Source organism: Cervus elaphus, chromosome 23 (genome assembly GCF_910594005.1).
Source record: "Cervus elaphus chromosome 23, mCerEla1.1, whole genome shotgun sequence".
Taxonomy (NCBI): domain Eukaryota; kingdom Metazoa; phylum Chordata; class Mammalia; order Artiodactyla; family Cervidae; genus Cervus; species Cervus elaphus.
Genome location: NC_057837.1, coordinates 53876234 through 53898448, shown reverse-complemented (window position 1 = coordinate 53898448; position 22215 = coordinate 53876234). Strand labels below are relative to the sequence as shown.

Sequence of the window (22215 nt, the reverse complement as noted above, 5' to 3'; positions counted from 1 at the left end):
GGAGGACCTTGAGGAGGCAGTCCTCAAACTTGCTTGCCCTCTTTTCTCCCTTGTGTCTTCTGTTAAGGATGTTGCCTCCTCTCTTCTCTTGTAGGACACACTCTGGACAGGGCCCCCAATCCCCAGAGTGGATCTGAGGCCCCGGCACCCCACTGAGGCAGAGGGGAAGCAAGTGTGGGAGGCTCCTGTGGGTCGCTCTCACCAGGGAAGCCCAGCTTTGGGCAGAGTCTGACTCAGGAGGCCTGTGTGGTGTTGTGAGGGAGAGGTCCTCATCCTCTGCCAGCCTCCTGGGACAGGCCTGAGGGGTGGGCTGGTGGTGTCCACATTCAGTGGCCAGCAGAGTTTGACTGGGGTGTGGGGTCAGGAGAGGGCAGTTCAGTGAGGCAGTGGATAGAGCTTTGGTGTGAAGTCAGAGGCTTAGAGGGGTGGCCTCCCCTGCTTGAAGGGCCAGGCTCTGCTGGAAGGGCCCATCCTCCTCTGGCCGCCCCACCCCAAATCTGTTCTAAGTCACATGAGTCATTTGGGTGGCTAGTAGCCCCCAAAGCCTACACCGACTGTCCCGCCTGCCCTCCATGTGTCCAGGCAGGTTGCAGGCTGGGGGGCAGGCTGTCCTGTGGTCCCAGGGAAGGCTGGTGGTCAGTGCTAAGGCTGGGTGGGGGGGTCCACCTCAAGGATTAGCCTGACCCCCACCCAGTCCTCCTGGCCACAGTGTCCAGATGAGGCCCCCAGACACCCCGGGGCAGGTGTTTACCAAGGCAGGTGGACAGCAACAGCACTGGCCCCAGGGAGCAGGTGTCAGTGCCTATCTCTGCAGAGGACTGGGGGGTCACACCCCCTCAAGTCCGAGGCTCAGGCAGGGCCAGGGGGCAGAGGAGGTGCAGCCAAAGCCTAGGTCCCCACCACCCAGCCAGGGAGGCTTGACCCTGGTCCTGCTAGTTGGTGGGCTTCAAGTCAGGACCAGGGACAGGTCCATTCTGAGGAAAGAGGGGTGATCTGGCTCCAGGGCAGACGTTGACTGTAGAGTGCCTGGTACTTTGCAGGCGCTGGCATCAGGGGAAGGGACAGCCCCAGCTCCAGGCTGCACTGGGGAAGGGGTAGGCCCAGGTCTGCCAGAGCCCCTTCCCAGGAGTGTCCAGATGGTTCTGGGAGTGGTCCGTACCTTCGGCAAATCCTCAGTGAATTGGGGTGGTCCACAGCCATGATCTGAGGTCCTCAGGCCTTGCCTGACTCATGAGGGCTGACCTGGCCTCTGGGCAGCTGCAGGGAGGCTGTGAGCTCAGAGCGGGTTCTCGTACCTCGTTAAGCTGGAGAGCTTCTCCCACAGCCCTTTGAAGTAGGGTCTCTGCTCAGGGTCCTTGTGCCAGCAGGAGAGCATCAGCTTGTGTGTGGTGGGCGGGCACTCTGGGGGGCAGGGCATGCGGTAGCCACTCTCCACCCTCAGGAAGGCCTCGTGGTTGGACATGCCTGCGGTGAGTGGTACAAGGGGCTTTGGAGGCAGGAAGCCAATGCCCTCTGCACCCCTGGCTCTCCTACCGCCCTCCTCTGGCTGGTGGCCCTGAAAGATACTCAGTGAGTGGTGCAGGGGGTGTGACCAGGAGGCAGCCCCCCACTGCCCTGCCGACAGTCTGCAATGCTGGGGCCCAGTACCTGGATAGGGCATCTGACCCCTGCTGAAAATCTCATGGAGGAGAACCCCGAAGGACCAGATGTCAGACTTGATGGAGTAATGCCCTCGGGAGAGCGCTTCTGGGGCGGTCCACTTGTAAGGGACGTTGTGGTCATAGGAGAGATAGATGTCCTCCTGCAATCAGACACATGCTGGGGGTGGGCCTGGGGGCTGCCCCTGCAGCAGGGACAGGGCAGGGGAGCCTGGCATGTGGTGGGCAACTGTGCGGTCAGGACCCACACCATGTCATGGCTTCCTGGGAGCTGAACTGGCAGACCCTGCCTGGATACCCACAGGCAGTGCCCCGGAAAACCACAGTCGCAGAACCCAGTGGAAAGCCTCCCAGAACAAGGGGCAGAGAATCCTTGAAAGTGAGCTTCGAGAAGACTTTGGCAGGGACAGCAGGTTAGCAGCCAAGCTAGGGGGATGCAGGGTCTGCTTGAGGAGCAGTCAGGAACGGCTGACACTTAGCTCTGGGTGTCATGACTGAAGGAACCCCCTCAACTTCTCAATGTGTTAATGGGAGTCCTGGAAGTGCTTGTGTCACCAGCCTGCTGGGCCAGGCACCTCCCCCACACCCCGCTGGCCTGTGCGCCCTGCCCTGCTGTGCCCCGCTCAGCGGGGACTTCCGTGTTCACAGCTTCTGGGCACAGAGCTGTCCTTCTAGATTCGTCCAAGGGCCTGCACTGCCCTCCCAGGAGCCTCCTAACCCTGTCAAGGGACAGCTTGGGCTCCATAGCCCATATCTCACCTGAGAACAGGAAGGCCACAGGAACTTCTAGTGGCTCATGCCCTCATTGCCCGTGCCCCGCCCCCTCAGCTCTCCACCCTGCCCCGCCCCTACCTTGATAAGCCTGGCCAGCCCGAAGTCCCCAACTTTGCAGATGTTGTTTTCCCCGACAAGGATGTTCCTGGCAGCCAGGTCCCGGTGTATGTAGTTCTGCGATTCCAGGTAGCACATGCCCTCGGCCACCTGTGCTGCAATGTCCATCAGCTCCGAGACGGGCAGGGCTTTCTCGTCGGAGTCTGCAGAGGCCAGGGGAGGGCAGGGTGAATGGGACCAGCCAGGGCCAAGTCCTCTGCAGACTCGCATGCTCAGGGGAGGGGTTGGGACAAAGGGCAGATGGCCTGATTTCATATTGGAACTGTGGAGCCACTGCAGGCCTTGTAGAGGCTGATAGAGTCAGCATATAGCCCTTTGGAATTTCCTTCTGGGAATCCACACTCAAGCAGAAAGAACTCACATGTACACAGGTGTTCGGCCCAGCATTATTTACATGAAAACCTCAGAAGGTTTCAATAACAGGCACCTAAGTGGACGTGGCACATCCACGTGGTGGCCCACAGACTATCAGGATTTAATTTCTGATGAACATTTAATGATATGGGAAACTGCTTACAATGATCAAGTGGAAAGTATTCCCAATGTGCTGTATTAAAATAGACCCCCCAATGTGCACACATGCATGTTGGGTGTAGTTTATCCTGCGTGCACACTTCTTCCTTTTGCAGCATCTCTGCAGTCAGACCACATCTGCACACAGTGGCGTCTCCTCTCACTTTCTGCGGTTGTCTGGTCTGGGTGTTAAGTGATGGCTCTTTTTGCAGATGATGAGGTCTGTGCATCAGTGAGATACATGGCATGAGAGTGTGTGCGGGTGTATGGCTGTGTAAGCATGTTCAGAAACACCAGAAGAAGGGACAACATCTTCCAGGAAGAGAAGACAGCAGTGAGACCAGGCTGTGTGTTCCAGTAGCAGGAGGGGTGGGCAGCCACACCAAGCCTTTGACTAAAGAGGCCTCCGTTCACTGTGGGTGCAGGAGTGATGGGTGGCTTTTCTTGTCTTTGTTCTTATCTGTATTTTGTCAAATTCCTACGACGAATGGGTGGTACATTCATCATAAGACATTTTAAATCCTTTTGTATGCAGAAAAGTGCTGAGGAAGCCCCCAGAACCCCAGGCTGTCCTGTGCATGGTATGGAGTGCACATCTGTGCACGTCTCCCATTCCCTCCAGTGGGCACAAGTCACTCTGGTGGCCCCACTCACCCCGCAGCAGCTCCAGCAGACTCCCCTTGGGCATGAGCTCCGTGACGATGTACACTGGATCCCCCACGGACGCCACCGCGTACAGAGCCAGGATGTGCTTGTGCCGCAACTTCTTCATGGCCTGGATCTCTGACTGGAACGTGTGCTGGTGCAGAAGGTCGGCTGCGGGGGTGGGCGGCCTCACTGGGTGTGGCCCCTGGAGAAGCTGGGGGCCCTCTGCCTGCCCCTCCACCCAGCCACACCAGCAGCAGCTCAGGAAAGGTGTGCACCCTTCCAGATACCCCATCTCCCAAGCCAGGATGCCAGGGCAGACACAGCTTTGTCCCCACTGTTCACATGGGGGGGTCCACTGTGCCCACCAGCGGCTCTCCCTACACCCCGGGCACCACAGACACCCCCATGGGGTTTACCCCTGACCCAGCCTGATGTGAAGCTAGAAATCCCCCTAAATGTGCTCCCTTGCCGCCCTGGGTCCCTGGTTCCTGAAGTGGGTGATCTGAACCTCTGGTGGTTCATCTAAGAAGAGTCTAGATGAACCTTTTCAGATATCTGGTGATTACTTAACAGCTTTTCTTCCATTTACATTAAGAATTTAAAATTTCCTGTTAGGATAAGTGCACTTGGGTCGCAGCATGAAAGGAGAAAGCCACCCAGATGCTGCAGTGGGTGCCACACATGGTCCAGGTTAGGGTGCTGAGTGGCGGGCGGGGTGTCAGGGTGCAAGGCTGCTGGGCCACCCAACGCCTGCAAGCGAGGTTGGAAGTCCCTGGCCTGAGGCCCACTGACCTCGGGCGATCACCTTGATGGCCACTCGGACCTTGTCCTTCCAGAGCCCTTCAAAGACCTCCCCGAAGTAGCCGGAGCCCAGCTTCCTGCAGAGCGTGAACTCCTCCCGTGGCCTCTCCCAATCGTCACAGTGGGGCAGGGGCTCTGGCTCGTGCTGCAGGGACATGGGGCGGGGGCACCCGTCCACGCGAAGTCAGCCTCAGCCACGTCCTGCTTCGGAGGGTCCTGGTGTCCAGCACGTGGCCCGGCTCACAGAGGCTGCCTCCAGCCAGGCTGACCCCTTCTGTGTCCAGCAGACAAAAACTACCCTCCATCTGCTCTGAACCAGTGACACTGGCCTGAATGCTATTCAGACAAAAGTCCTGTCTGCTGCCAGCCAAGGCATATGGCCAGAGAGACTTAAGACATGGCAGGAACACAGCTGACCTCTTGCTGGCCCAGGGGTGAGAGTGCCCACCCTCCCCCCATGCCCGGCTCTGTACAACCACAGCTTCCCGGCTGCCAGAGTCCCCAGACAGTGTCCCTAAGGGTCCCCAGGCAGTTGAGGCAAGGACCCACACCCATCTCCACTGGAGGGTTTGTGTCCCTGTAAGGGGCAATGGGGAGGCCAGGGTCTGGTGTGGGGGTCAGGAGGCTCTACCTTCCGGCAGGGCGAGGTCAGCCGCAGGCCGTGGGACAGGCTCTGGACCTTGTGGTGGTCCACGAGCTCAGACAGGCCAGGAAAGGACACAGCCTCGTTGAGGTGCAGCCAGCCGGCCCGCCACCAGATCTTGTAGTGGCGCACGGTCTGCTGGTCCCGCACTGGACGGAGGGGGGCACTCGTGAACAGGTGCCAAGAGGGGCCCCCAAGGGGGAAGGTGAGGACCCAGCAGGACCTTGGGACAGGGGCCCAGACAATGGGGCCCGCGCCCACCAAGGGTCAGAGCTCCCAGGGCAAGGTCTGGACGTCCCAGGGATGGGGAGAGGATAGGCCAGAGGAGCTGAACTCTACATGCACAAAGGGTTTAGGGACCAGGAGTCCAGAAGTCAGGCCCGGGGGTGGGCGGGGGTACTGTGGAGCGGGGAGAGCAGGAAGTAGGTACCCGAGAGGACATAATCGGCGCCTGGCTTCTCACTGATGCGGATCAGGAAGGACCCCTGCTCGTTGCCCACGGCCTGCAGTCGGTGCAGAGCTTCCGAGCGAGAGATTCGGCCAAAGAACCACCTGCAGGATGGGGGCACCCTGAGCTGAGCAGATCCCCCCAGTGCCCCTACCTTAAGCCTCAGCCCCTACCTTAAGTCCCAGCCCCCACCTGACCTGACCCTCTGCCTCGGATCCCAACCCAAATGCACAGTTACTCTCTGACACTCACTGATCCAGAGTACGCTTCTTTGCCCACTGCCAACTCCAAATGTCCCAAGTGGCCAATTCTGGATACCAGGAAAGGCCTGGAGATCCAGAAGTGGGAAAGGCCCCCCACCACCCTGCCTGGGGAGTCCCCTGTCTGCGGGGATAGAGCCCCCCATCCTGTGGGTGCAGCGACCCATCCCCAACTTCAGCTGTGACTCTGCAGCCATGCACTTGGACCCATCTTGTTTGGATTTTTTGTGGGTTTTTTTTTTTTTTTTAGTTTTGGCCTTGCCAGACAACATGCAGGATGTGGGATCTTAGTTCCCTGACCAGGGATGGAACCCACACCTCTGCAATGACAGCGCGGCCTCTTAAACATTGGACCACCAGGGAAGTTCCTGGGCCACACAGTCCTGTGACCCTGTGGCACCTTCTATCCTGGGGCCACAGACACACGGTGCTCAAAAGCCCTAGGACCTGAGGGTTCACACGTACCAGCACATACCCATTCTCACACCCTGGCCTCCAGCGCCAGGACAGGGACCAGCCTGGACTCTGGAGGGCGGGGTGGGGCCAGTGGGACTCCCCTGGGAACCTCTGCTGCCAGCCGCTCTGCCCGCTGCACCCTCGACTCCTCAGGCCCTGTTGAAACGTGAGCCCCCGCACAGAGGACCACTGCCCAGCACTGAGCCCTGTGGGGCTCACAGCCCACTCCCACCCACCCACCCAACACCTCTGGAGTCTCTCCCCTTTGCTCCCAACCCCATCTCCTTGCCTCCTTCCACGTCTCGATGTACTGTGTTCCCAGGGACTCGGGGCCTTTGCCCTGGACATGCTGGCCCCGCCTGAGGCCGTCCAGTGTGTGCTGTGTCCCTCCGGGAGGACACAGTAGGCACTCCATCAGTGGGGCGCATAGGCACCCAGGGACTTCCTCCTCTAGACCCTCCCCCCACCCAGAGCTCACAGAACCTCCTCGGGTCGTGTGAGCACGCCCAGGCCAGGCTGCTACTGTGGCCCAAGCTTCCTGGGCAGCCCCTCAGGACTGTAGTCACCTCCCAGAGCTCCCTTGCCAGTGACAGGCAGCCATGCTGACACAGGAAGCATGTCTGTGGCCCACACCCCAGCCGGCCTGTCGCAACAGCCTTCCCACTCCCTCTGATGAGGCCACATGTCTGGTTTTGGGTATTTGGAAGGGGAGCAAAGCTTCACTCCCCAGAGGGCCCAGACTCTGCCCTCTCTGGATCCCACACGGTGCACTGACCATCGGGAAGCCCAGGGGAGGGGCCACAGTCTCAGGACCCCCTCCCCAGAAGTCACACACAGATGCCCAGCCAGGGATCCCAAGACCAGGATGGTAGGCCCCACCTCTCAGGGGGGCAGGGGCGGGGAGATGGAGCCATGGATTCCCAATCTGTGGCAGCCCAGGGTTCCTGCCCACATCCAGAGCCCGGCCACAGAGGCACAGAGCTCTGTCCCCACAGACCCCTGCCCCAAGCTCATGAGGGGCTGCATGGCCCAGGGATGGGGGTGCCTTGGAGTGACCCACTAGGGCCACAGGGACACTCACGGCTCTGACTCCACAGTCTCCTTCTCAGCCAGGTAGTTGTGGGGCACGTAGCCCTCAGCCAGGGCCCGGCCCGCCCCATCCAGGCGCACGGCCCACCACCACTCCTCCTCCTTTCTGGCCACATGGAAGAGGTCCCCTGCCCGGAAGCTCAGCTCCTCAGCAGTCCGAGCCTCAAAGTCCCAGAGGCCCACGTACTTGGGGCCCAGGGGAGCCTGGCCCTCGGACCCCATGGCTGGTGCAGCAGCAAAACTGGGCCGTCCGGCCTTGCCGCCTTCTCCGGTCCAGCTGGGAGCAGCATGTGGGCAGGGCTGTCCCCAGCAGTCCGTCCCTGCCCCACTAAGCCACCACCCATTTCCCTGTGACGAGGCGGCCAGGCCAGCCACACCTGTGCCACCAGGGACGGCCCCTCTCGGGCCTTCTCAGGCACCCTAGGCTCCACTCTGAGGGCCACCCACTGGGCCAGGTCAGTCTGGGCACTAACTGATCAGTTAACACCTGCCAAGAAAGCTGCCCACCAAGTGGTCACAGGTGCCACTGGCCACATGGCCAGACCTAAGCTCCAGGAGAAGGGAGAGGGGAGTCACTGATCAGGCAGGAGGTGTGGGACTCGGAGCTGGAGGGGAGGGACAAGGCACGCCCTCCCCAAACCCCCCCACCCCACCCCCGGACTGTTGTTGCTGAGCCTGGACCTCAGGACGACCAGTTCCCAGCAGGGTTCCGACCAGAAGCCCAGGGCTGCTTCTCTGCTTCTCCTCTGTGGGGAGCTCCCCTGAGGCCCAGGCACCTCCTCCCCAGCTGGAGGCTGGGGTGCCAGGGACTCTGCCCAATGGGAGGGCCATGAGAACAATGAGCAAGGGAATCACACACTCATCCTGCTTGTGGGCGGGTTCCCTTTTATTGAGAAGAGACTAGGCACCACCCGCCTCTCTGAGATCAAGAACAAGCCTGCTTGGCTCTGACCAAGGAGGGCCCAGAGGGGAAAGACAGATGGCTGGGCGGTGAGAAGTTCTGAAGCCCCACCCCCGCATACCTACCCCCTCACCGTTGGCCACAACTCTCTGACCCTCCTTGGCCTTGGGCCCCGCCCCTGAGCCGTGTCCCGGGGCCTCTGGTTCTGCCTGCGTCACACCAGCAAATGGGAGGGATCTGAGGCTGAGGCCTGGGCCCTCCTAAGGCACCAGGGTCAAACCTGTTTAGCTTGTGCTGATGACGCGCCCCCAGGAAGCGCTGGTGACCTCCACGCACATCTGCCTCTCCTGTCACCCCACCCAGCATGCTCCCCCCCCCCCCAGGACGCCTGCCAGCCCCAGTTCCCACACACAGCAGGAAACAAGAGGGTGAGCCCTTCAACGGGGCTGGAGCCCGAGCCCCACAGGCTTCTTGGTCTGTGAACCACCAGAGCCAGAGGAGCCCAGCCCTAACCTTCGGGCCCTCCAGCTCTCCCAAGACAGGATAGAGAGGGGTCAGGGAGACTGAAGGCCAGGGCAGAGCTGAGGCCCAGCTGCCTGGTGTCCCAAAAGGCTGAGACCAAACCCTCCTGCCCCCTCCCCCATCTGCCTCGGGGCGGGGGTGGCTAGGGACTGTGTGTCAGGCTCTGACCCACAACCAAGGTGACTGGGGCCCAAAGGGTCCCTCACCCTCCCCACGCCCCCCTCCCCTGCCCCAATTTCTCCAACCCTGCACAGACTGTTTTTCTGAGCATTTGAGCAGCTCCTGGGGCAGGAGGGTCACTTATCTGAACCCTAGGGTCCCATCTTCCTGCCCCATGATGCCTCTGCCCCTTCTGTCCCACAGGCCTCTGGAGCACAGCTGCCAGCCTGGGGCTCCCACGATGAGAGTTGGGAACCCTGAGGGCAGACCCCACCTGCTCAGTCCCCGTCCATGTCCATCTCGGGGGACTGGAGCCGGCAGGGTGATGTGAAGCCAACAGTGCACGTCCTGTGACAAAGCCGTGCTTGAGATCAGCCCCGGGGCAGCAGCTGCACCTGGAAACTGGCTGCTTCCTGTCGCAGGAGGGCCAGTGGTCATCGGGTGCCCCGACGCCAGAGCATCCAAGTCTGCCCCACCCCGACCCTGCACAGTCAGCCAGCACCCAGGACCCCAGCTCTGAGGCACGATGCCTCCCTGACCTTTGCCGACCTACAGAGAACCGCCCAGAGCGTCACCCAGTCACCTGGTCACCAGTCTGAGCTCCCTGTGGCCTGACAACCCCCTCTCTCCCTCACTCTCTGCTCCAGCCCCAGGGGCATGGGAAAGGCCGTTCACCTGGCCTCTGCAGCCTCCCCCACCATCCTGTTCCGGCCCACAGCCCAGGGGGTGTGCTGCCTCTGAATCCCCAGATGTGGGCGCCAAGATGCCCTGGGGTGGAGGTGGGCACGTGAGAGCCAGCTCTTTCTCCGGCAGGATCCACCAGACGGAGGGCTGAGCCGTCAGCCCCAGGTCCTGTTCTGGTTATTGGCTCAGGCCCAGGTGGCCCACAGGAGGGAGCGGCTATGCCAGTCTGTGCCACGTGGGGCCAGCGCCACGGGTTTGCCAAAGTCCTAGCACCGACAGCTGCAAGAAGGCCACAGCAACCCACCAGGGCTCCTGACTGTGGGAGGGGGCTTGATGAGGCAGGCACTGACAGGAGGCCTCTGCCCCGTGTCTCCCTGAGGTCAGGGTGAATGTGGGCTCTGTCTGGGCTTCCCTCTCTGGGGAACACTGGTCACCCTGGTGGAGGACGCTGGTCCCTCTCCTGTCTGAGCGGGTGTTCGCATATGTCTGCCTCGTGTGCACAAGCTGTGTGTGCCAGACTTGTCAGGGTGTGAGGCCCACAGCCAGAGGCTCTGTGGGCTGGCACCAGTTCTGAGCAGCAGGTATTGTTGGCAAACACTGTCCCGTGAGAGGGGTGCCTGGGCAGGGGCCCGGGTCATGTGAGGGTGGGGCGGCGGCGCCTGCTCGTGGCACCCAGCTTCTCCTGCAGTGTGGTGAAGTCCGGCCGCTCTTCCGGGCAGTGCCTCCAGCACCCCAGCATGAGTGTGTAGACCTCAGCCGGGCAGGCGGCTGGGCGCGGGAGCCGGTACCCCCGTGAGATCTGCTGTAGAGTCTCGTGGTTGCTCATTCCTGGAGAGGGGCAAGAAGACAGGCTGGGCAGGTGCTTCCTGCCTTGGCCTGGGAATCACCCTGGAGCCCACCTCCAGCCCTGGGCAGACCCTGACAAGCAGGCAGCCTCCAGGCCTGGTACCCCTTCCAGGCTCAGCAACCCCGGGGCACAGGGTGCCTCCTCTTCCAGGTTGGCTCCCACGCTTCTTTCCTTGGACTACCCTTCCCTCCTGCCCTGTGCTGCCTGGAGGCCCACCTTCATAGGGACACCGGCCATACGTGAAGACCTCGTAGAGCAGAACCCCGAAGGACCAGACGTCAGACTTGGGCGAGTACACGCAGTAGTTGGCTGCCTCGGGCGCTGTCCACTTGACGGGGATCTTGGAGCCGCTGCGCAGGGAGTAGACGTCATCCTGGGCAAGGGGAGACCAGTGGTGCAATGGATGGAGACGCAGTCTCCCCTCAGCACCTGAGTCGCCCAGCAGCCTGTGGCTAGAGCCCACGCTGACCTTGAGCAGCCGGGCTAGGCCAAAGTCGGCCACCTTGCAGGCCAGGTTGTCGCCCACGAGCACGTTCCTGGCAGCCAGGTCCCTGTGCACGATGCGCTGCTCCTCCAGGTAGCTCATGCCCTCGGCCACCTGACAGGCAAAGGTCAGCAGGAGGGGTGGGCTCAGGGCCTGGCCTTCGGGGCCTGCAGGCGGAGCCGACAGTCAGGCGGCAGGCGTCTGCGCTAGTCACTGCCCTCCGCGCCTCGGGGTCCCCAGCTCTAAGTTGGGTGAGGACAGCACCGCCTGCCAAGGCCACAGGGGGGCACTGTGTTGTGGTTCCAGGTCAGCCTGGCCCTGGTTCCCAACCAGGAACAGAAACAGACCAAAGTGGGGGAGGGGTGCACTCGGGGCCTGGTGGGGTCCATGCCAGAACTAGTGAAATCGTGTAGGATTAGTGACCCAGAGGGGCCCCACCTGGAGCTGCAGTGTCCAGACCCCACCCAACCTCACTCGTGGCCGGAGCTCACCCTGGCCATCTGGGCTTTGGACAATCGGCGTTCAATAAAAAGGCCTGGAGGACCATCAGGAAAGGTGAGGCATCCCCATCCCCACAGCAACACTCACTGCCCAGGAAGGCCTGCAGGCTGCCTTTGCGCATGAGCTCAGTGACGATGTAAACGGGCTCGCCCGCCGAGCACACCGCATGAAGCCGGATGAGGCGCTCATGCCGCAGGCTCTTGAGCGTTTGGATCTCCTGGGCCAGGTCTGTGAGCTTCACATCGCCTGCGGGACAGGGCAGCGTTCCAGGACCTGCCATAACCACCGCCACCCACCGCTACCGCCCTGGGCTCCGGGGTCCCACCCACCTGGTCTGATGACCTTGACCGCCACGGGCATGGAGCCTAGCCACAGGCCTTCCCACACCTCCCCGAAGTAGCCTTCGCCCAGCTTCCTCCGCAGGGTGAACTCCGAGTGGGGCCGCTCCCACTCGTCCTGCTCAAGGGACTTCTGCAGGGGTGGGAGCACTCAGGGCCTCTGCCTGTGGCTCCCTGAGCAGAGTCCACAGCTTCTCCTGGGGCCCCAGGCCTCCAGCCCTCTGCCCCTGTGCCCCAGCACACACTCGCCTCCGACCCTGCTCAGGGCCAGGGGCACAGGTGCTGACCTCTGGAGGCCTGGCCCTAATTGCTTCCGGACCTAAGTGGCACCTTTGCCAGTGCAGGCATCCACCCACACTCATTAGTGTCCCATCCAGGCTGTCATTAAGAGACCAGAGGAACCAGATGGCTGCTCGGCCCCTGGCAGGACTGCTTGACTGGGACCATCACAGATACCATGGCTCCAGCACAGGTGTGGCCGTCCTGACAGGCATCTCTTCCCACGGCCTCCACGCTGGCCTGGGGCTGCTGTGGGTGCCATCCCTGGACGCCTTCCCCAACCTGCCTCCCTCCCACCCTCCTGGTTGCTCCATGGCAGAGCTGGGCAGGAAGGGAGGGCATCTCACAGGCCTCATTCCCCTTCCCCCTCAGAGAAGAGAATGCCACCGGGATGAACCTGTGAGAGCAGACCCAACCCCAGGGCAGGGTCGCAGCCAGAATGCAGAGGAGTCACAGGAGCTTCACCCAGGGTTGGGCCGGGCCAGCTGGACATGTGCTGGGAAGTGTCACGGGCCTGGTGAGGGGCAGCCTGGTGGAAGGGGTGGGGATGCGCCCACCTGGGGCGGGCAGGGCAGGGGGGGACTGGCGCAGCTGGGGCATGCACAGCAGGGGAAGGGATGGGCCCACCTGGAGTGTGCAGGTCTGCAGCAGTGGGCTCTGGATCAGCTTCCAGTTGGCCTTGTAATATGCCAGCAGCTCATCCAGACTGGGGAAGAGCCGGTCCCTCTGCAGGTAGAGGCTGCCATCGGCCGCCGTGGAGATGCGGTAGTGGCAGACTTTGGTCTGGGCCCGGACTGGGAGGGCGCAGAGATGGAGACCCCGTCTTGGCTGCAGCCCTGACCCTCCCACCATCCCAACCAAGCGACCCATACCATTGGGCCCAAGGTGGGCTGGGGGCTGGCACTGCCTGGGGAAGCCACCACCCCAAGGTCAAGGGCACTCTGGTACCTGACAGTGAGTAGTCCCCATGGCTGCTTTCACTGGGCCGGACAAGGAAGGCCCCCGGTGCATTGGCGGGGGACAGGAGCAGCTGCTGGGCCTGGGTTCGGCTGATGCCACTGAAGTACCAGCTGCAAAGGGCAGACACAACAGTCCCCATACTGGCCCAGCCCTGAGACACCCATGACTCCCATGGGTTGGGCCCCAGATGCCCACGCCACGCAGGAGGCAAAGAGAGGAACCTGGTGCCTGGTACTGGGGACCCAGTCCAGGGTCTGCACATGCCCCAGCCCCAGGGCCCAGTCTCTGGAGTCTGTGGGGACTGGGCACAAGGTGGGGGCCCCCAAAGAAAGGACTGGATAGACAACCTGGGAGGGACTGCTGCTGGAGCCTGGGGTGAGAATGGGGCCTGGAAGAACGGGTAGAGACAGGCCTACCCTGGCACAGATAGACATCTGTGCCCACTCTGGTGCTCTGTGGGGAGTGGGCTAGCAAACAACATGGCCAGAGTGAGCAGTGGGGCTGGGCTGAGGCTGAGGCAGGAAGCGGGTGGGGCAGGGTGATGGTGGGAGAGGCAGAGGTTTGTTCGGAGGTAAAATCAGCGGACATCTGGGGAAGGGTCAGGGACCTGTAGGATGTGGTTCCCCCAGACAGGCCCTGGGTGGACAGCAAGCCAGAGACACACTGATTCGGAAGCAGGAGGCCCAGACCCAAGCGTCTGAGGGCTCCATCCACCGAGGGCCTCCTGCAGCCAGCCCCTGCCTCGGGGACCCTCTACCCAGGAGAGGGGAGGGGCAACAGAGGACAGTCCCAGGGCAGCAGTGCTTCTACCTCCCCCGCCCCTGAACCCACATCAGGGCCTGGGGGGACAGGGCTGAACCCCCATGCACACCCAGACTTCTGATATGTTCTTGAACTCTAGACCCTGGTTGCGGAGCAGTGGGTGAGATAAGCATGGGGTGTCCTAGCATCTTGTAAAGTTGAGGGGTCTCCTCCTGCCTGGCTGGCCCGGGTGACAGGCAGCCAGGTGTCCGAGTGTAATGACACAGCAAGTGTGGCAGCCCTTTCATCTGCAGCCCAGACAAACAGTCATTAGCTAGTCTTCCAAGCAGCCCTTCCCCTCCCCTGGACCCTGCCCACCTCCAGGAGCTGCTGACCCAGTCTGTCTTCCACCTGGAGGGACTGTGGGCCCCCTTCCCATCAGAATGGCTGGGGGTGGGGCTGGAGTCCCCTCCAAAGGCACCTTCCTGTGACTCAGGCTTTCCCCCAGATGTACATTTCCAGGAGACGGTGGGCGCCCCAGGGGTCCCCAGGATGCCAGAGGTAGCCTGAGTGACATGAGACCTACTTCTGGTCTGCAGAGACACAGCTAGGTGCAGGACCTGGGGCCCATGTCAGGGCAAGGTCTGGGCAGCCTCCCTTTGCTAGCCCTGTTCACCAGCCAGTTTCTGGACTTTCTCAGCTGGCATGTCACCTCTGTAGCACCAGGACCGGGAAGAGGTGCCTCTGCCCCAAGGGTTCCCCAGGCACCCCCTCCTTCTAGAAGGTAGGGATGACAATGGCCAACATATTCAGAGGAAAGACAGGTAGGGGCCATGCCCAGAGTTTGGGTCAAAGGCCCATGTACTCTGTCCATAGCCACATGGTGGGGACCAGCCCGGCACCAGCACACACTGTGTCCTGTGGACCCTGAGCCTGGGCCGAGAGGTCACATCTTCTGAGGAGCCTGCTGGGAGAGTGCCCAGCCTCTGCTCCCTGCCATGACCACACAACTGGCATGCAAACAGCCAAGGGTCCATGCGAGCCACTCCCCATCTGTGGACTGCCCTGGCCCTAGGGGCCTCAGACACTCAGGGGAATGGGTGGGCTCTCCCATCTGTACCCACTGCCCAAACGAGCCTCTTTGGGAGCAATCTCAAAGACCAGGGCCGTGTCTGCCCCATGCCTGGCCCAGAGCAGGAGGGAGGAGGCCAGGTGAATGTGGATAGGTGAGGGGGTGAACAAAGGCACAACTCTGACCCAGCTTATCACCCCTTCCACACTGAGGTCACTATCTCACCCCTCACAGCACAAGGATGGCCTCTCTGCTCACTCATGTCCTCACCACCTCACTGCACCCCAGTCCTCAGCCCCCTGCCCCCAAGCAATGACCACTCAGCAAACACTGCAAGATACCAGGTCTGAATCCCCGTGTGCCAGCAGGCAGGAGTGGCGGGCGCAGTACGCACACACTGTCCAGCATGCACACACCGTCCCGCTGGCTCGCGGCCCCACCTAACCACTCCTGCCAGAGTCCCTGCCCCTTCCTCTCCTAGCGGAATCAGGCGCCTATCTTGCACACCATCCCGGTACCACACCTGTGGAACTTGCTCACCGCTGGATGGCGGGGCCTGAGGAGTGATGCTGGATGTGCGGCCTCAAACTACCCTGCACTTATTACTGACTCCCTAGAGCAGGTGGTACTCACGGCTGGTCCGAGAGCGTCTCAGGGGCCACCTTAGCCACGTAGGTGATGGGCACCAGGCCAGTGCAGGGCCAGCCCGAGAGTTTGCGGGCCAGAATGTAGCCGCCCTCCTCCCTGAGGGCGTGGAGCCTGTCCCCGCGGCTGACGCTCAGCTCCTCCGCGCGCCGCGCCGTGAAGTCGGACAGCGCCCTGAAGAGCTGCGCGGGCGCCGGTGGACTGCAAGGCTCCGCGGTACTGGGCTTCTCTGCGGCGGGCTCCGGTTCCAGGTCAGCGTCGGGGTCCGGGAACCGCGGCGCGTCGGTCGGCCAGATCTTGTCCCAGAAAAAGGATAGGAAGGCCAGCCTCTTCCTGAGGAAGGGCTCCATGCCTGGTTCTGCAGGGGGCGGAGGGAGCGCAGCGGCGGGGCTCCGGCGCCCCGACGGGGAGACACTGGAGGGGCGGTGGGATGGAGAGCGCTGGAGAGGGGTTGAGGGGGGCAGGAGCTCCAGAGGCCACCGCCAGCTCCCTGCGGTGCTCAGAGCAGCGCTGGGTGGCCCTCCAGCGCCGGCCACACGACAGCGGTTGCTCTCCTCGACCTCTAGGCTGTCTCACCGGCAGGACTGGTCCCCAACTGCTCCAAGTCTTGTGAAGGTGGGGCGGGCCCAGTCCCGGGACAGGCGTCAGGGCGGGACTATGGGGAGGGGTCCCGAAGTGGGGCCGTGATGGGCGGGGCCTCAGGGGTAGGCCCGCGGTGGGCGGGGTCTCTCGGGTGGGGCCGTGGTGGGCGGGGTCTCGGTGGGGCGTGGTGGGCGGGGTCTCGTGGGCTGCGGAAGGTGAAGCTGGGAGGTCGCTGTGGGGTAGGGGCCGTCTGCGTTTTGACGGTCAAGGTCACTCACGTGGTGTGATCTTGTAGGACAGTTCTGCAAACTGGTCCCCTCAGGAAACGGGCAGAGGATATTTGGGATCTCTGTGTTATTTCTTACATTGCAGCTGAATTGCTGCTGAATCTCAAAATTGAAAGTTTAATTTTAAGAAAATAGCTGAGAACGAGAAATTAAAAAAAAAAAAAAAAAAAAAGGATGGAGTCAGAGATGGCAGAGGTGAGGACCTGCCTGACCCAGAAGAGGAGGGGAGACTGCTCTGTCCCCCACAGTCTCTCTGTGGGTGGGCTGCATGGGTGGACGGTCTTTCTCTCGCTGCTGTTCATTCCCTTCCCCACTTTCCAGCTCCCCGCCTCTCCTTCAACTTTGAGACAGCATCCCCTTTCCAAATAATTCAACTCTTGCTTCTCAGACCCCTAAATAATGACATAACAACAGCTACAACATATAGACTAAGCGCCCAAGGCACCCCCCCCCACCCCCACACGGTGATGGGCGCTTAGCCTGGCAAAGCCTTCTCCCATGAGTGAGGTCACCAGGAGGGGTGGGGGAGGGGCACCGTGGAGAGGGAGGCTCTGCCAGGGGAGGGGAATTCAGAGACAGACACCCTATACTGGAAGGTACCCACCATTGACCTGCAACGGGGTGGAGGCAAGGGCCCTCCCTTAACTTCGGGAGGCTTCTGGGTCGCGACCGGGAACGCGCCCCCGCAATCTCCCCGAGTCGAGGGGGCCCGATCCCCACAGTATGGGCTCTCCGCCCACCCCGCCCTCTGGGCGGAGCGTCACAAAGACCCGCGGTCCCCATGGCAACCCGGGGGACTCCGCGGTGCGAGGTTAGGCGCCCCTGGTTCCGTGCACAGTAGACAGCGCTGCTCCAGAAGGCAGGGCAAGTGGGCGCGCCGGGAGGCGGGCGAGGGGGGTGGAGGACGAGGGGAGAGTGGCGGAGGTGGGCAGGCGGGGGCGGGTGGGGATCGGTTGAGGGGAAGTGGGCCCAGGGCCAGGGGCGTGTAAGGGGTCCCTGAGGCGGAGGAGGGTGTAGGTCTGGGTAGCGGGCCAGGGCAGGCAGCTTCTTTCCTGAGTTTACCAGCAACCCCTCCTGGCTTTTTCAACGGAGAAACTGGGGCCGTCTGGAAGCACCTCTGACCTGTAGCCCTACCTGGAGCTAAAGCTCCCTCCAGAGGCGGCTTGAATCTACCCCAGCCTTGGGGCACTGGGCCACTGAAGGACACAGGCCAGCAATCCTGGTCCTGGTCTGTTGCACCTCAGCCCAGACATTGGTGCTGCTGTGCCCAGGGTTGGGTCTGCCGCCTCCATCCCAGGAAGGTCAAGTACTGGCATCTGGGGAGGGAGACCGACTTGGGTCCCAACCTCACTCTGCCCCTTGGGACTCTCACTCAGCCTCTCAGCTCCCATTTGTAACTCATCCAACTTTCTGGGTGCTGCACAACCTCAGACCTCCCAGTGAAACCACTGAGTCTGTTTCGCTGTCCTTGGGGGTGTCTGGGACCTGGGTCAGCAGCCAGGAATGCTGACCCCCTTTCTCCAAGGAGCCCCAGCCTTGTGGTCAGGACCTGGCAGGGCTGGGAGCACAGCTATGCCCAGCTCTGGGGCACACTGGACCCTCCTATAGCGGGGAACCTGGGTGGAGGAGGGGTGCAGAAGGAGATAGACTCTGGGGTCTACCGTGGGCTTAAAGCCTGGATTGAGAGCAAGCTACCAAGTGTTCTGGGCTCAGGCACTCCATCTGTGAGCAAGGGGACCGTTCAGGGACTTTTCTTATGGGCTCAGAAACATCCTGAGGCCCCAAGATACAGCAGGGCTCCATAACGAGGAACTGGCCTGATTGCTCCTCAGAGCTGAGGCCACCTTGCCTGCTGGGCTGGCCCTGGACCTCTGCTCTGCATCTGCAGTGGGGTGTGGACGGTCTGCAGGACAGTGGGGTCCCCAGCTGGGGTCTGGTGCTATTCAGACAGGATCACTCTGAATCCTGTCAACAGCTCCAGGGCACGGTGTGACCCCATTCCAGATGGGGCTACACAGCTAGGCAGTGGCTGGACTTTCCAAAGCACAGGCCCAATGCCCCCGTCTCAGCCCTTCCCTGAGGGACTGAGGGGAAGGGTCCCACAAAAGACCATCAGTAGAGTGTCGGCCCTACAGTGTCCACTTTTATCCAGATCTGCAGCCTGCCCACCTGGCCCTCCAAGCAGCCTCTGTCCAGAGAGATGAGCCCTCCTCACGAGCCTCCTCCCACTCCCGGAGGCCAGAGGGCCCAGCATTGGGGCCAGTGGGACTGAAGTCACACCACACAAACACTGCCCTGAGTGGGCCCCGGGTGGGCGGCAAAGGCCAGTATGAGCATTCTATTCACGCCCCGCCCTCTGTCTCCTGCTCCTAGACCATGAACTTCCAGGTGACAGGCCTGGGCCTGGACAAAATGAAGCTGGACAGTCCCCAGTCCTTCCTGGACCAGGAGGAGGTGGAAGAGGCCGAGGATGGGCAGCTGCTGGAGCCCGAGGCTTGGCGAACCTATGTGGAGCGCCGCAACGCTCTGCAAGAGTTCCTGACCTCAGACCTGAGCCCCCACCTGCTCAAGCGCCACCACGCCCGTATGGAGCTCCTCAAGAAGTGCTCCTACTACATCGAGATCCTCCCCAAGCACCTGGCTCTGGGCGACCAGAACCCACTGGTGCTGCCCACCACCATGTTCCAGCTCATTGACCCCTGGAAGTTCCAGCGCATGAAGAAGGTGGGCGCCGCCCAGACCAAGATCCAGCTCCTGCTGCTTGGGGACCTGCTAGAGCAGCTGGACCACGGCCGCTCCGAGCTGGATGCCCTGCTCGAGTCGCCGGACCCTCGGCCCTTCCTGGCAGGCTGGGGGCTCGTGGAGCAGCGCCTGGCGGACCTGTCGGCTGTCATGGACAGTTTCCTGGCCATGATGGTGCCGGGGCGCCTACACGTCAAGCACCGCCTAGTGTCTGACATTGGCGCCACCAAGATTCCCCACATCCGGCTCATGCTGAGCACCAAGATGCCCGTCATGTTTGACCGCAAGGAGTCGGTGGCCCACCAGGACTGGGTTAGCCTGCGCTGGTTTGTCACCATCCAGCAGGCTGTGCCGGAGCAGTTTGAGCTGCGCTACAAGCTGCTGGATCCACGGACACAGCAGGAGTGCATGCAGTGTGGCATCATCCCCGTGGCCGCCTGCGCCTTTGACATCCGAAACCTGTTGCCCAACCGTGCCTACAAGTTCACTGTCAAGAGGGCGGAGAGCTACACACTGGTGTATGAGCCCTGGAGGGACAGCCTCACCCTGCACACCCGGCCAGGGCCCCCCGAAGGGCCCGCCTCCAGTTGGCTGGGCAAGCTGGGCCCATCCCTGACCGCACCTTCCGAGAGATGATTTTCTAGTATTTATCCACTAATAAAGAGGAGTATAAACACACATACACAATTAAAGAAACAGACTTACTTATGTTTTAGAGGCGGCGGCAGCCACATGAGTGTTTTTCCCTGACTCAGCACAGCCCACCCATGAGTCCTGGCCCCTCCAGCTTCTGCTCCCTTTTCTGGCGGGGAGCCCCAAGGCTGGCCTTTGCAGGACACTGACCCCTGTAACAAGCCTCAGCTTGCCTGGCACATGGCTGCCACCATCAGTGGTGAGAACGGATCCAAGGCTCTGGCACCTCCGCCCCAGCCCCTCCCACGTGCCCCCAGCTCCTTCCCATCACAGTGAGCAGCCATGTGACCTGGGCACAGGCTCTGGCCACCTTTCTTGCCTCCTAGGCTGGGGTTCCCCAAGGGGGGTGGATACCCCCAAGTCCTGCCCAAACCTCACTGGGGGCAGTCATGGCCCTGTTACTATCGTGCCTGTCAAGGCCAGGGGTCCCAAGGCCAAGAGCACATTTTATTTTGTTTTTAATGAACATAAAAGTATTATCTTCTCCCCCAAAGAAGCTGAAGTTCATCTGTACCTCCATCCTTAGGTGGATGAGGATCCTAGCAAGGGAAACTGGCAGGGTACCCTGCCCAGATCCAGGCCAGTGGGCAACCGAGAGAGTCTGCCCTTGCCTGCCAATGTGGTCAGCTCGGCCAGCAGCTTGCTGCTGCCTGTGCACATACCCACTTCGTGAAGGTGAGGAGGATGCTGGCGGCTACCTGCTCTGGCAACTTGGCCCTGCTCAGGTCTAGGAGGAACGGCACCGTGTACCCTGGCTATGGCTGAAGAAGACTATTCACAGCAAAAGGCCCAGAGCTGCCCCCAGCACATGGCCAACCAGCCTTCCGTCGCCCACCGCTCACACCAGAGCAGTCATTAGGACTTCAGACCCCTGGGAAGATACAGTGTAGCCAGGGCTAGGGGGTCAGAAACAGAGCCCCTGCCCCACTGAAAAGTGGTTTGGTGAGAGAGAGGACCTCAACTGGGTAAGAGGGCCCAGCACCACACTTCCTCCCCAGGTATGGACAGTGTCTTCTGCAGGGTTGGGGTGTCTTCACCTAGGGCTCCCCTCCCAGATCTCTCCAGGTGCCTGCTTGCTGCCGCGTACCAGCCAAGGGTTCAGCCAGACTGTCACGTGGTCTGTGGCATCATGTGGCTATAGCAGGGGGAGGGGGACTCCCTCTTGGGTGTCCTGCAGATGGAGTCACCCCAAGGTTTCCAAGGATCCAGAGCAGTAGAGGGTGGGGCATGGGAATGAGAAGCCTAGAGGGGAGAGGAGCAGGGGCCAGCCAGGGGACCTGAGATGGGAGTTTATGCTGGTCATACTGATCCAGAGCCCAGCACACTGGGGTGAGGGTTCGCCAAGGGAAGAATGCATGGGTTCTGAGTCCTGGCACATCTGGGGGCCTTCCGGGGTCCACGCCTCCTTCCCTTGGCCTCTCCTAGCACCTTCCTTATGGTGCCACTGCAGGTGCCAGGTTGTAAGTGACCCACAGCACCCTCCCAGTGTAGCCCTGGAGGTCAGGGCACAGGTCAGCGTCTGCCCCGCCCCTCGTGCCTGAGGCTTTCTGCCTCGCCAGCTTCTCTCTGGATCCGTTCGCTGCCCTGCACTCACAGCCCCAGGCTTCAAACTGCACCTGGGACTTGAAAGCACAGCCCTCACCATGGTGAGGCCCACCGTCCACCCTCTGCCCATGACCGTCTCACACCACCTCTGCAAGCAGTTGCCTGACTGCGGAACTGAGGTCCTCGGGGCTGCAATGCCTCTTCCTCCTGGAAGCCCTCCCTGATTCCAGGCTGAGGAGGGGTTGGCTCCATGCCTCAGTGATCTGGAGGGGCTGCAGCCCCAGCTGACTCAGCCCTCTCTACCACACCAGGCTTGATGCCCGTGCACCCTGTCGGACTGGCTGTGCCTCAGTCCAGCTGCACATCCCTCCTGACCGTGCAGACTGGAGACCAAAGCCAGTGCACACCGTCTGCCGAGACGGGTTCCAGTTGGGGCCTCATGGCCAGAGCCCACGTCCTTCCTGGACACACAGGGAGGCTCACTCCTGAGACCAGAGGTTCATGTCCACACTTCTGGCCTCTGGGCCTCGAATCTCCACCTGCAACTTGCCTGCCACCTTCCAGGGGACGTCCACTCCTGGCTGCATGGCTCAATGGGTGTCCGCAGGATCTACAATGTTAGGAGGGGATTGGTCTCTGATGGAACGTTTCCTGCGTGGTGGATGCTGGGCTGCCGGGGAGATGTTCCTGCCTGGAGAACATGTAGAGCACTGGACACAGCCACTGCCAGCTTCAGGAGAGGGCTGGGCGGAGGACAGGGGTCCCAGGATGACCACCGCTGCACCTGCAGTCAACTGGTCTTAAAAGGGCACCAAGACACAGAAAG

The 22215-nt window shown here is 61.7% G+C and overlaps 3 protein-coding genes across 6 annotated transcripts; 1 reads left to right on the top strand and 2 right to left on the bottom strand.

Annotated features, from left to right (window-relative positions):
- Positions 1–1273: 1273 nt before the first annotated feature.
- On the bottom strand, positions 1274–8035 carry PTK6 (protein tyrosine kinase 6). The gene is made up of 8 exons (XM_043883610.1): positions 7400–8035; positions 5585–5706; positions 5143–5303; positions 4503–4656; positions 3717–3878; positions 2511–2692; positions 1648–1801; positions 1274–1464 (listed from the first exon to the last, which is right to left on the bottom strand). Exons 1-8 carry the CDS (start codon positions 7627–7629, stop codon positions 1277–1279), a joined length of 1353 nt encoding a protein of 450 aa, XP_043739545.1. The 5' UTR covers positions 7630–8035; the 3' UTR covers positions 1274–1276.
- Positions 8036–8271: 236 nt separating this feature from the next.
- SRMS (src-related kinase lacking C-terminal regulatory tyrosine and N-terminal myristylation sites) lies at positions 8272–16090 on the bottom strand. Of its 3 annotated transcripts, none has more exons than XM_043884849.1 (8): positions 15529–16086; positions 13071–13192; positions 12750–12916; positions 11835–11976; positions 11593–11751; positions 10990–11171; positions 10737–10893; positions 8272–10501 (listed from the first exon to the last, which is right to left on the bottom strand). In XM_043884849.1, exons 1-8 carry the CDS (start codon positions 15888–15890, stop codon positions 10308–10310), a joined length of 1485 nt encoding a protein of 494 aa, XP_043740784.1. In that variant the 5' UTR covers positions 15891–16086; the 3' UTR covers positions 8272–10307. The 3 variants fall into 3 exon arrangements, 2 of the variants coding, with proteins under 2 accessions (XP_043740784.1, XP_043740785.1); XR_006337207.1 differs by having other exon boundaries at positions 10362–10501; positions 10737–10870; positions 15529–16090; XM_043884850.1 differs by having other exon boundaries at positions 10362–10501; positions 10737–10870; positions 10990–11118; positions 15529–16089.
- On the top strand, positions 15689–19841 carry FNDC11 (fibronectin type III domain containing 11). Of its 2 annotated transcripts, none has more exons than XM_043884853.1 (2): positions 15689–15791; positions 18783–19841. In XM_043884853.1, the coding sequence occupies exon 2, from the start codon at positions 18786–18788 to the stop codon at positions 19785–19787; it is 1002 nt and encodes a 333-aa protein (XP_043740788.1). In that variant the 5' UTR covers positions 15689–15791; positions 18783–18785; the 3' UTR covers positions 19788–19841. The 2 variants fall into 2 exon arrangements, with proteins under 2 accessions (XP_043740788.1, XP_043740786.1); XM_043884851.1 differs by lacking the exon at positions 15689–15791 and adding an exon at positions 15990–16155.
- The last annotated feature ends 2374 nt before the right edge of the window (positions 19842–22215 follow it).